Raw genomic sequence first — 14,084 nt, 5'->3', positions numbered from 1 at the left:
ACCTGTTTGGAAAAACTATCATATGGTAGGTTACAAAATTTTGCATAAAAGATCTACAGAAAGGTCTAAAAATAGCCATGGAATAGACTTTTGATATTGTTTTGTATTTCCTTTTTACAGCCCTTTAAACCTAATGGGAAATAATATTTTTAAATCATTCTATTCTGTTTAATGGAAATTTGCTTCAAAAAATGATTCAAAATAACATTTTATAGCCACATATCAATGTCTATCACTGTATCTTGGATAGTTTAGGAGAAAAGGTACATCAAATCAGTAAAAAGTTATGTTACCAAAAAACTTGAATCAAAGATTCTAGATAGGTCACATCATGTTTTACCTCAGATCTGGAGTACTAGAACCGAACATATCCATATTCCTCAGCTTTCTCTTCCGATTCAAGCCCTTTTTCTTGGATATTCCCCTCTGGTGAGCTTCTCTTTTGATTTTCTCCTTGAGAATTCAGCTGCAGCAGACTGTCTTGCATTGACCATTTATTATAAGCACCTGGTTGTAATCCCAGCCTCTGCAATGTCTTGATTCTTCCTACATTGCCACGGTTAAATAGTGTATTTTCTCACATAAAATAAACACAATTTTTGACAAAAAATTTGGGTGTTTGAATTAATCAAGGAATTCAAATATAGAAAAAAATATTTACAATTTATTTACATTTAAAAAATACATCAAATACAGGCCTACAATACACAAAATCAGTTCAACTCAATTGCAGTTATTGTCATTTGGCTTAAAATTACAGCATAAGTTTTCTTCTGAACTGTCAAACAGATTTCTCTAGGTTAGGAGCAGCCTCACTGAAACCTGGCAGTTAGGTTTAAAATGCCTGTGGGTGTGGTGCACCCACTGTAATGATAGCTTCTATGAGGCATCAAAGTGGATCAGAATACAGATGTAAGGAGTACCCCAAAAGCGACAAGGATCTCTTGTGTCTCCAAGAGGTGCAAGAGGTGGATGGAGGTCAAAGATCCACAGCCTAAAGAAGCTCTCTGTGTAAGAGTGATAGAGCAAGAATAAGAATAAGCCAAATATAGTACATCAGGCAAGATAGAGATACAGATCTGAAGTATGGATCTTGGAAAATATTCTTCCCGTTGGAAGCTGGTAATACAAGGGTGTGGCAGAAATAGCTGACAAATTTCAAATGTAAATAACTCAACTATGCAACAAGCCATTCATGAATTTACCGCGCAGATTAAAAGAGTAGTGTTTGCCATTTATGTCACATACATATACCCACACACTAGGTTTTGAAAATAATGTCATCCAAATGCCAACCATTCTTTTCGATGTACCTCTGAAACTTCTCCCTGCAGTTCCGCATGACTCGCTTGAGCATGTCTTGTGGTATTGCCTTGATTTCTTCACGGATGGCAGCTCTCAGGTCATGTAGTGTTTGCGGCTTACGTCGGAAAGCACGATTCATAAGGTATCCCCAGTGAAAGAAATCACAAAGGGCGAGATCGGGTGAACAGGCTGGCCATGGAATGTCATCCTGTAAGGAGATCGATGTCCTGGAAACATTTCTCTGAGGAAGCCCATCGATGCCCTGGCTGTGTGCAGTGGCACCATCTTGTTGGAATTACACAGCAGGATTCCCTAAATCGTTGAATGTTGGTTGCAGGAAATTGCATAACAGCTGTACGTAACGATCAGATGTTACTGTGACAGTTCTGTCCTCCTCTTCAAAAAAGTATGGGCCTACAATTCCGAAATCAGCGGCAGCGCACCAAACAAACACGTTCACTGTGGAATGGATCCATTTAGGATTGGTTGAGGACCAGTACCACAAATTTTGTTTATTAACGTAGCCTGACAAATGAAAGTGCGCTCCATCACTTGCCAGGACACTGGTGTCAGCTGCCACAGCTTCAAGGATAGTCTCACAACACGCTCTGCATTTGGCCCAATCATGTTTACTGCGTTTCTGGAACAACCACCATTTTGTTTGGATGGAACTTCACCTCTGCATGTAAAATCCTCCTTACGGTATGATCCGAGAGTCTCATACCACCTGCATGCCTATGGACTGAACGTTGAGAAGATTGCATAACGGTGTCTCACTGCACGGACGGTCTCTGGTGTTACATGTAATTAATCTGGTATTCGGACGCTATGAGGCCTACCAGACAGCTTTGTTTTAACACTCAAATCACTTTTTCCTCAAACTATTCTCCCATAACAGAATGGTATTCCTGCTTGGAACTTTCCCATGTCAACCTAACACAAAGTGTCTACAAAATAAACACTGAGTTGTGGTAACAGAGTTGGCATTTTTTAAATAAGTCTCAATCACGAAAACTCAATGCTAACCATTCTACGCCATGCTAGCAACTGACTGACTGACTAGCCCGGACAAGGCGATGCACGTGTTCTCCAAGTCCAAGGCCGTGCGCACCGTGACATTAACACCTGCTTAAGAGCCGTGGCCAATACAGGTGTTAGTTCGCTCCAATCTGCTGTATGTGAAATAAATGGCAAACACTTCTCTTTTAAACTATGCAGCAAATTTGTGAATGGCTTGTTGCATTGCTGAGTTATTTACTTTTGAATTTCATCAGCTATTTCTACTGCACCCTTTACAACCTGAAGCCTTCTTGTTACAAGCTGATAATACAACATGAGGAGAAATAAATATGAATTAACTAAAGTGACAATTACACAAAGTAATAACACACCAGCAAAAAGGAAAATTGTTTTACTATTTATAGGCAACTATCTTCGGCATTGCTACTGGCACTGCAGGAAGAGTTGCTGCTGCTATCAATGCTCACATCTCTCCGTAAGAAGTCACCTTCACTCCCATCTAACGTATTCGAGATTGCCATTTTCTTGAAGCTATTTTCAATCACCTTTGAAGAAAGTATGGCCCAAATGTGCAATACCAACTCACAAAGGAATTCCATAGGTGGTTTTCAAATCTTGCCCAATGGAGTAAGTTCGTGCAGACTTCCTGCCATCCAGCACTGATAAGAGCTTCCGCACATTGCCCCGGAATGGTTTATTTATCAAAACCACCAATGGTCGAAGTACCGATATTAAACTACCATGAATCACTGCCAAATCCATGTAAATGATTTCCAGTAATCTCTTAGCATCTTCCATCAGGTTGCCTCGGCAACTGTCCAACAAAACTGAGGGCTGGACATTGAAGCAAAATCCTCGCTCGATTTCCCCAAACTATTCGTACCTAATCTTGTGTAAATGACGTGTCCATCCATGCTTTTTTTTTTTTGATACAAATGTGGATCCCTTAAAGTTTCAGCATTGTTTTTCATTTCAGAATGACATAATGTACAAACTTTCTGCCATCACCTATTACAGCAAGCAATGCAGTACACTGTTCTTCACTTCCAATAGTGCGTATGATAACACTTGATCTTTGTTTCTTATCCACTATTCAACTTTGTGGCATATCGAAACTGTTTGGTATCTGATCTGCGTTTTGTATTTGGGAAAGCAAATATTTCATCACTTTCCATTTCCCAATCATGAAGTGATGAAAATCAATGATTTTTGATTGAAATCATTCTACATTCTTTGGCATAATGATGTTCTTTGTCAAAGAGAAAGTCCACGTCTCTTCATGACATTAATCATCCAACCTCAACTAACCTTAAAATACTGAGACACTGATCCCTTGTGCTGCAGCTATTTGGCGTCTCTACAGCAGTGTTGCCACTATTAAATTTCCAACAGCCGTATATGATATTTTCAAAAGGACACAAATACGCATTTTTAATATCAATGTATGGTTTACAAAGAAACACAGAACAAACATAAATCATCCAGAAATTACATTAAACAAAGAAATTAGAATAGTTTTCAGCTCCAATCAAGATTGAAATGAAGTAGGGAAAGTAATTTAAACACATGGTAAGTAGTACAATTGTCCTTTACAAAAAACATACAATAGACTAGAATCTCCATGGAGCATTGAGAAGAAGACATGGAAAAGATCAGAGGAGGAAGAAGCTAGTGAAGCATGAAAGTCTTCAAGAGAGTTTGAAGTGGCATCAAATTGAAGAGGACATTGTATGCCCACCACCAGTGGGGAGAAGACAAATTTTAAATGGAATATGGCTACATATTCCAATAGCTTAACAAACTCTTAATAATGAATATAACCTTACAAACTGACAGTAAAAGTTACTTGAAGTGCATAGCATACATTAATTTCCAATAAGCTGCAATACTTCTGAACTGATGCTGAAGCTGCTGACACACAGTATGTAGACAGGTGCAGGAACAAGAGAAGAAGCTCGAGTGTCATGAATTCAGCGATGGGAGTTTCCTACACAGCATAATGTGACTAGTTACTTTTCTGTCAGTCATGTCAACATTTAGAAATAATGAACAATATGACTGAAACAAAATATTTTTGGCTACATCAGGTTTCTTTAAAATCACATCATAACAAACTCTTATGCAATACCATGAATATCTAAATTTGTTTCGGCATTAAATTTTGGTTACAATTTTGAAGGATTTCCCTTTTTCTTTTGCCAGTAAATGAGTAAATGATGTAAAATTGACAATTTAATGATTCTGACAAAGTTTCCAAGAATTTATTAGAAATAACTGTTCAAGAACTTTAACAAATATTCAGACCGCTTCCTTTCATTGAGTCAAGTAACAAACTTTCGGAAAGTGAGATTGATCCGAACTCCCATGCAGCTCTTACGGCGTGGCAATGAGTGATACCATAATTGATTGGTTGGAGGATTCATCAGAAGAAGACTTCCATGCTCCAGCATCACCTTGTCTGAAATACAAGACAAACAAAAGATAAACATCACCAAAAAGGGAAGAATAAACAAGTCCATATAGACAATGACTAGAAGTCAAGACCACTTCACCTGACATCATCATAACATACTCCAACAGAGGCAACAATTACTGTTATTCTAACAATATCACACATCAATACAAATGCTGTAGTTATCAGCATTCTTCATTACAAGCAAATTCAACATTTTTATTCATTCATATTTATTTTGATAATTGTTTAAAGGAGCCTAACATCTAGGTCATTCGCCAATTTATTTATTTATTTATGTATACCAAATAATAGCATTTTCCAACAAGGTGAATATTTTATGCTATGTACTTGAAAAGTTCAGAAAATAAATGGTTGCACCAATGATTAGTATGATCTATTGTACTTCGTTGAAAATGTCTCAATTTGAAGATCCAAAGTTGCTACGTTAATATAAAAAGTTGTTGACTTCTGTTGAAAGGATAAATAGGAAATCTGTAATCTTTTCCTCCCGGTCTAGAAAGCCAAGAACAACGGCCAAGAGGATTTGTCATGCTGACCACACGACACCTCGTAATCTGCAGGCCTTCAGGCTGAGCAGCGGTCGCTTGGTAGGCCAAGGTCCTTCAAGGGCTGTAGTGCCATGGGGTTAATTTAGTAATCTTTTCTTGCTGTAACATCTTAATTCCTTTTGACTAACTCACTACAATTTTGACCTTTTGTTCTGTGAAGCCATCAGAATTTTTTGTGCTTATTTGACAGTATCACAAGATCAATAAATACAAGTGTTGTATGGCTTATGTATGAAGAAGATACCCAGTTAACTGGCAAAACTGTTTAGTCTCTAATGACATCAATAATTTTTCTGGATTCATTTTAGAGGAAATAATTTGTAAAGTTATGTTCAAGATGTTTTGGGAGGTGTACTGGCATGACGATCTAGCCACTTAACTCCCAACTCGAACGTTCAGAATTTGAATCCTGGCAACTTTGGGAGGGATTTTTAATAGGATTAACAGTTGGCAACAAAATAACAAAATGGGCATCAAGCTTTAAAGCACTAGTCAAGACCAAAACATAGCCTGGGTACTCCACCCCACAAACATCTGGGAAGTATAGCATCCTAAACTGTGACTTTGGATGTAATCGAAACTGGCCAACTCTGACAGTTTAACAAACTACACTGTGGCTGTCTGTATGCTGTATCGTATGTAATTATTTCTCTGATACTGAACTTCTGTAGTTTGCAATGGCTACCATCTAATTCTGAATTGTAGCAAGGAATCCTGCAATTTCTGGTACAAGTCCTGAAGAGTTCACAAAAAGTACTACAGTATATTTAAGTGTCTAACTTCTACTGGATGAGGTAATTATAGTACCCGTACCTCTACCGCCCTCTCAGCTTTATGCCAGGGGACATATGTAAAGAAAACCATTAAGTTATGAGAATTTAGAGTCTTCAAGTAATTCTTCAACAGAGTGTCAGGGATAAATAGAAGTTTGAGGCTCCTAATCCTCTATCAGGCATTGTATCTGTGATCAGGCTCCCAAGTAATATGTATGACTTATTTCTTTTATTATTTTGTCAGAAATAAGGATATGCAGTATTTAAATACACTATAACTGCAGTATGAAATAATACAGTTTTTCCTTTTTTTTTACAATTTCTTTTAAATCGCACCGACACAGAAAGGTCTTATGGCGACGATGGGATAGGAAAAGGCTCGGACTGGGAAGGAAGCAGCTGTGGCCTTAATGAAGGTACAGCCCCAGCATTTGCCTGGTGTGAAAATGGGAAATCATGGAAAACCAACTTCAAGGCTGCCGGCAGTGGGTCTCGAACCCACTATATCCTGGATGCAAGCTCACAACTGCGTGCCCCTAACCCACGGCCAATTTACCCAGTATAATACAGTATTTACAAATTAGCATCAGCAAGTTGATTAACAAACCTAGCCAACATATGCTGTCCTTGTTGGCTCCATCCTCATTACATGCCCAAACCACCTCAGTCTGGACATCCTGATCCGATCTAACAATGACGTAACAATCCCAGGTTCCTTTCTAATCACATCATTCCTTAACTTGTCCAGTTAGGTTTTTTGAATTGTTGACCTAAGGAACTTCATCTTGGATGCCTGCAAACTTGATGAGTCTTTCTTAGCGAGGATGCAGGTTTCCATACCATAGGTTAAGATTGGTATGAAGTACTGGTTGAACATCACCAGCTTCAATTCCGTTGGTACTTTGGGATCCCAGGGGAGTGTTCGTACTTGCTGGTAAAAGTGAGAGCTCTTCTGCACTCTATTTGCCACCTCTTTTGTGGCTTGTGTATCTCGACATATTACACTGCCGAGGTATGTAAAGCTTTCCACACTTTCTAGAGGATGGTTTCCTAGCATGATGTTCGCTGATCGTCCCTCTCTGTTTATTGCTATCAGTACTGGGTTACGTCACGCATTCCTATCTACGAAATGTCACTGTAAAATTTATCACAAATGGAACATAATAATTGCTTTTACACAGTTGAAGTCTAAAATCTGCGGTAAATTAAGAAATATTTTATTTTTGGAGAATATTATGTATACCTACTTTACTACCTCACAAGTACTTTTGGTGCTACGCTCACAGTAACACATGTATGTCTTTTGTTTGTGTTACACTTTCAACAATTTCGTGTGTGATGTCTGTGTTCACTGATTTGCTTTCGTTTCATTGCTTCAGTTGTCAATGACATCATTTCCTGAATTGTATCGCGATATGCAAGATTTAATAGGCGACAAAAAGCTATGACCAATGTATATACAGTAAGAAGAATTCTGTGGACTAGTGATTTATTGGTCCAGGGATCATGCTATTTTTCTTTCAACAAAAATCATTTTTGTGGTACTTACGATATTTCTCTGTAATGTGCAGCACCAAGTTGTTGAATGTGTCCTTAGTTGTTTTTCCGTAGAGTTCCAGTCACATCACTATAACATGGTCATTTGCCTCACTGAAGAACGAAATAACATCGTGAATGCAGTTGACCTCTATTTTGCTGTTTGAACTGGCCGCTCTAGTCATATGGACAAAGATAATGAGAATCCACAGACATAGCACTCCCATTCCTCGGTGCTAGCCCTGGACCTCAAGAAATTAACAAAAGACGGCGCCAGCAGCGGAATATGACATAAAGGAGTCCTGTCAACAAGCCTTATGTATTTCTCTAATAACGATGGTATTTCTTAATTTACCGCAGATTTTTCACTTCATTTAAGTAAAATCAATTATTATGTTCCATTTGTGACAAATTTACAGTGACATTTCATATATAGGAATGCGCGATGTAACCTCAGTACTGTTTTGAGTTCACTTATCTTGAGATTGAACTCCTGGAACTTAACCTTCCATTCATTGAGTCTCAACTGTACTTATTCCTCAGTTTCTCCCCAGATCATTACATCATCAGCAAAAGCCATTGCATTTAGTTCACCAGAGGTTTTCTTGATATTTTTCATCATGTCATTCATGATGGTGATAAACAATAATGGGGATAGTGCACTGCCTTGCTGGACTCCACTTCCGGTCTTGAACCAGTATAAATGACCATTACCCAATCACACACAGCTGGAACAGTTCTCATACAGCATCTGAACTTTCCTCACCAGTCCCTCTGGCACATTCCTTTTTCTCAGGCATTCCAATGTCTTCTCTCTGGCAATGCTGTCATCTGCCTTTTCAATGTCAAGGAAAACCATAAACAGATCAGGAGAGCTACATTCCGCTACCGCATGCGACAGTAGACGGTACTACTTGCGACTGTCTGACCGAGAGTTGGGTGGCTGTTACCAAACCTGACAAACAAGGGAGAACCAATGGCTATGGGCAGGAGTTCACCCTTAAGGGGCTTGTTGAGCCACTGTGTAGGCAATGATACAAATTCGACTGGAAGCTGGTGCCTTGCAGATGTGGCAGGGAACTACTAAAGGCTAAGGGAGATAACCCTGCCAGAAAATCTTCTCTAACATTAAGCCTAGCAAGTCAGTTCAAGAGTAACTGCAATCGCTTTCAACACTTATATGAGGGATATCCAGAGTATTCAAAAAATTGATAGTTTCTCTAGTGTTAGAATTTCTGAGGGATGCTGTCACAATTACAGTAGGGATCTAAATTTTCCTCCATTTATGGAGCCAAGACTGGCATGTGTCATGTTGTTTCTAATTCAGAAAAGTGAAGACAACACCTTTCTTGGCAGGGTTTTAAAGAGCCCACTTTTCATACTAAGATTGATTCACATTGAACGAGTCTAAACCAATCTCTTGCCCAGTATCCATGAAAAATTTATTTTAATCTCCCCGAGTTCTAGAGATTGCAATCCTGATGCGTGGGCAGCTTTGGATTGTCAAAGTGTTTTTACCATTCCTTCTTCAAAGTGGTTTTGCTTTGGAGATGGGGTTTATGGATATTGAAGAGTACTGGAAGTTGACCTGACCTGTGAGTACATGCACTGTGCACTACAGACTGCAATATTCCCTCTTTGGTCAACTGTTGTTCTCTTTCAAATCTGGCAGTATTAGGTTCACAGGGCCAATGATGTCATTTGTTTTCTTCTTGTTTGTGGCCCTTCCCTTTTGTTTGCCGATTCCTTCATTCTTCAAAGAATTGGACCACTTTCCTTTTCTCTTCTGATTAGTGTTAACATATGGGTTATGGGTCCCAAGAATTCTTGTAATATCTCAGCAGACTACAATATTAAAGAGGGATATCCAGAGTATTCAGAAAGATGATAGCTTCTTCAGTGTTAGAATCTCTGAGGGATATTGTGATGGGCTAAGAGAATTCTAGTTTTTATGCACCTTGCATTTCCCTGATTACTATGTCATTAATATTAAAAGAAATAAGTTTCATAATGATAGATCCGTATTGAACTGTGATTACAATAGAGTAAATTAATATATTATTTTGGGTCCACCTTTTCAATACAAAATGTAAATAGTTTAAGGGCCGGTTTCATCACCGTGGGTTAAGCCTTAACCCCGAGTTACACAGTTTTAACTCTGAGTTTGACTGTTCATTCCTTTTCATCAAGGAGGGTTAATTTTTAACTCTAGGTTAAGACCGGAGTTAAGTTAACCCCTCCTTTCACCTGGGTTAAACTGTTTATTCGAGGTTAAAAGCAACATGGCCACAGTAAATCATGCATTTGATGCAGAGTTGCTTTATTTAGATTTGTTAAACGGTGTTCCTAACAGAAATAGGCCTATAATAAGAAGGAAAGACTTTGAAAATCTATCTGAGGAACAATTTCTGAAGAGATAGACTTCAAAAACCGTCGTCAGTAAATTCGTCGATGAAGTTCGCGAGAGGTTAGAATACACAGCTGATCGAAACAAACTTGGGCTTGCGAACTAAACTAGAAACTACATTGACCGTAATATACCAACAGCGGTATTACACAATACTGCTGTGGAGACCCGAGATTAACTTCCCCCACAGGACTTGACTCTGCATAAGTATCTCACAGGAAGGAGAAGGAACACGAATGTTGGAACTGAGAATGACATCATTCTTCACATTGGTAACGACAGCACTTCAGTGGCATATAGGAATGCAACCGCACACCACCACTTCAATAGTACAACACTTATGAACATTATACTGTGTATTACGTAGTGGTTATACAGAAATGCATTACTTTCGTGTGTGTTATTGCTGTGAAGGTGTGCCAACTTTCAAAACAACTCTTGGCACAGAAAAGCTAAAATTTTTATAGAACTGTTTTAGTTTTTCATAGATCGCACTGTAACGTGGGCAATATTATTAAATTCTCCTGTTATTCTTTCCCTTGTATCCTCCTTTTCTTTTAATTGTATACCGTCAATCTTCTTGCATTCTATAATACTTCGATACTCGGTGGCTAATTCAATAAGTAATGATTTTTCTAAAGCAAAAAAATTCGTGCCACTATTTCTCTTCTGCACTTCTTCCATTTTTCGTTCAAGATCACGAAAGAATAATATCTACCACGGACCTGAGGAAGAAAATGAAATACAGCGCAAGAAATAAACAAAAGAACCACGCAAGAAGTGTGTTCATGATCTCCGATTTTTAGTCACTGCCTCCTTGATTATTAGGACAGCTGTTTCCTGTGAGGGTTAACGCGGTGTTAGTTAACCCTCTGCCGGAATAGCTCGGTGAAACGCGTGACTTGTAAGAATGAGTTAAAATATTAAGTTAACAAACCCAGGGTTAGAGAATATTTAACCCACGTTGATGAAACCGGGCCTAAATTACATAGGGACTAGTTTCGACCTAGTAATAGGTCATCATCGCCGGGCTGAGTGGCTCAGACGGTTAAGGCGCTGGCCTTCTAACCCCAACTTGGCAGGTTCGATCCTGGCTCAGTCCGGTGGTATTTGAAGGTGCTCAAATACGACAGCCTCGTGTCGGTAGATTTACTGGCACGTAAAAGAACTCCTGCGGGACTAAATTCCGGCACCTCGGCGTCTCCAAAGACCGTAAAAGTAGTTAGTGGGACGTAAAGCAAGTAACATTATTATTATTAATAGGTCATCATCAGCCTGAAGTAAATTAAAGCGTAAATATCGAAGAAAAAATAAACAATGTAAACACAAGTACAGTCTTTTTAAAAGTACATACCATGTGGGATATTGAACAGCAATATATTAAAAATAATAACTCTTCCAATTGACGAAGCACTGAGCGGAAGTTATGTTGTTTATTTATGAATAAAGTTCAGTGCACCGTATAGCATTAAAAGTCCAGTGTGCACTAAAAGATGTTATAAAGAAGAATTATCAGTTGAATGCTGGCTTCTTGTGTTTGCTGTTGTAAATTCAAAGAAGTTACGTCATTTTTTAAGGTATTCATAGACGTCAAAACACATGGATGTTGGAAAGGCTCTTCAGTTTTTTGGAACTAGGTAATTGTTGCGCGTGGAGGCCTAGGAGTCCAGAGAAGCGCTATATTATGTTAAAAAAAAAAGAGATCCACGTTTGCAGAGTGGTCCTTAGTATTTGGTGCGGAATTGTTCATAGTAGTTTCTCCTATGCTAGGTCCATGGATCAATTTACAGTGATGACACATGGGTAGAGGAGAGCCTTATCGACCATAAGGAGAAATTTCAAGTTATTGGGTGTTCATAAAAATGAATTATAAGGATCTTTTGGTTATACGCGTTATTTGGGTTGCCTATCTCTGATAAAATAAGGGGCTGGTGAACCACCCAGTATATAAACTTTCTAGAATTGGTAACTGGCAGATCTGTAGTATAGATACTGAAAGATAGAGGAACAAGAATTGAACCCTGCAGTAAACTATCCTTCACTCTTTCCGTTCGCGTATCGACAACAGGTTGACAGCCGCCGTTCAGCGCTAACACTCGTGTGGCGAGCTCTGGTCGACACATGGTTTTGCTGCAATTTACAAACTTCATCATATAGATCCGTATTAATACAGCTTAGTTAAGAATTAGTATTAGGTTTAATGATCCACCCAATCAACACTTCACTTTACAAGTGAGAACACATTCAATATAAAAATATATTATACATTCTTTGGTACATGTTTCGTCTAATTTAAGACTTCTTCGGCCATAGCCTCTTGTAACTAATTAAGATACATAATTATTACTGTCTAATAATTTAAAATGGACGAACCCATGTCCTTTATGAAATGTTCGAAAATACACTGATAACAATACACACTATTTTTCCATAAAACTGTCCATCACTTTCTTGTAAAAGTTTTTCACATGTTAAAATTTGATTCTAAATGATATTTGACACACAGTGCCGGTAGCCGGTAGCTTCAGTGTACTGATTGAGGGAGATTTGAACACTTGGCTCGGAATAGGAAAACGGGACCTTATCTACTGAAGAATACCGAAAGCTTTAATTCTAATGGAGATTCCTTTCAAAAGATGGTGGTCGGACCTAGTCCACAGGCTCCTCAGGTGCAGTACAAATTTCCAGGCTGTTCATCCCGCTGCATGGGTAACTCCACTTTCTTGCACTGGTGGCACTTTCTGACACTTTCTGCTTCAGGCTTCTTGGGCTTAGTCAATTCCTCAGGCTTCCCTCTGTTCCCCTGAATGCATTTACAGAGTTTTCTGATCCATTTAGACTGAAGATTTTTATACAATTCTCAACTTTTCAACGGACCTGGTCACTAACTTATGGAAGTTCTGCTAATCAACGGCAGCTAGCAAGACAGTGTTCTATGAGACAAATGTAATGATACCACCTGCAATATTCTAACACCACAGAGTCACGAACTATACTAATTTTACTGTATCGCAGCAATATCAATTTCAACACAAAATGGCAAAACATGATGTCACCGATTACTGATACTCTAATTTCAAATAATATTTTCATCCTTCACCTTCCTAACTGTGCATGAACTATTTAGCCATCATTATTTTATAGTTGCAAGGTTACAATGCCAAACTTACTACACATTCCCCTGTGACTTTCAAAATTCTAAACAGGGCAAAGTATACCAAGAAAATTAAAGACGTTTTCTATGTCAAAAAAATAAATTAATGTGTTACATGTCAACTGACCATAAATAGAAAATAAATTGTCAACGGGGGGCAGATAAGCTGGGCACACCTGCCAGCCAACCGATCAGAGAAACTCACTGTACTTTAACAAGTACTGCATAATGAATAGTTAAATAAGGAATATCATTGATTCAAAGACCTGTCATTGTCTGTCATGACTAATGTTTGTAGCTAAGAGTGTAGTATCTGTTACTTGTGCCGTACCTACAAGTTACCGCGACTTCTTGTCAGACGCAGATAGTAAGTAAAGACATTTTCAGTCTTATGTTAAAAATATCTGCATGTGTCAGTAAAAATGTTCTCCACAGCCAAAAAGAGAGAGAGAAAGAAAAAGTGTAAATGACAAAAAGGAACGGTTGGTATGAATAAGAGAGAGAGAGAGAGCGCCAATGATAGATTAGTCCACAGTCTCTAAATAATGAACAAAAATAATTTATACTCACAAGGGGGAATATTCCTTTTGGCACTTCCTGGTGTCCTAGCATCGCGGGCATCACGGTGTCGAAGTACAAACTCTCGTCTCTGACCCAATGACAGTGATGCAATAGGTGCGTCACAATCTAGCTCCTTCTCATCATCTCTATGTTCTCCCATGTGATCATTTCCATCACGATACCTAAACAAATAGTTACATGAACTATACCTTTTCTTTTACCATTGGAAAGGTCCTATTGACATCTATTAAATTACACTACAACCACTGTAAACCAAACTACATAGCTCAACAGCCCCAAAGGC

At 38.5% G+C, this 14,084-nt stretch overlaps 1 protein-coding gene across 2 annotated transcripts in view; it reads right to left on the bottom strand.

The window, feature by feature from the left end:
* Window positions 1-676: 676 nt before the first annotated feature.
* LOC136878698 (DNA oxidative demethylase ALKBH2) overlaps window positions 677-14,084 on the bottom strand; it is a 31,828-nt gene continuing 18,420 nt past the window's right edge. Inside the window, exons 4-6 of one of the 2 annotated variants that reach the window (XR_010860833.2) lie at window positions 13,790-13,962; window positions 4,190-4,783; window positions 677-1,007 (exon numbers count right to left, since the gene is read on the bottom strand). Coding sequence is in view for 1 of the 2 variants with exons in the window: in XM_067152123.2 (XP_067008224.1) it covers window positions 4,647-4,783; window positions 13,790-13,962 (310 nt within the window). In the remaining variant the exon portion in view is untranslated. Of the gene's footprint in view, window positions 4,784-13,789; window positions 13,963-14,084 lie in introns of both variants that reach the window. The other variant, XM_067152123.2, reaches the window with a different exon arrangement.

This window comes from Anabrus simplex, chromosome 8 (assembly GCF_040414725.1).
Source record: "Anabrus simplex isolate iqAnaSimp1 chromosome 8, ASM4041472v1, whole genome shotgun sequence".
In the NCBI taxonomy this organism is placed as follows: Eukaryota; Metazoa; Arthropoda; class Insecta; order Orthoptera; family Tettigoniidae; genus Anabrus; species Anabrus simplex.
The sequence above is the reverse complement of the archived record's forward strand: the minus strand, read 5'-3'. Positions and strand labels throughout refer to the sequence as shown.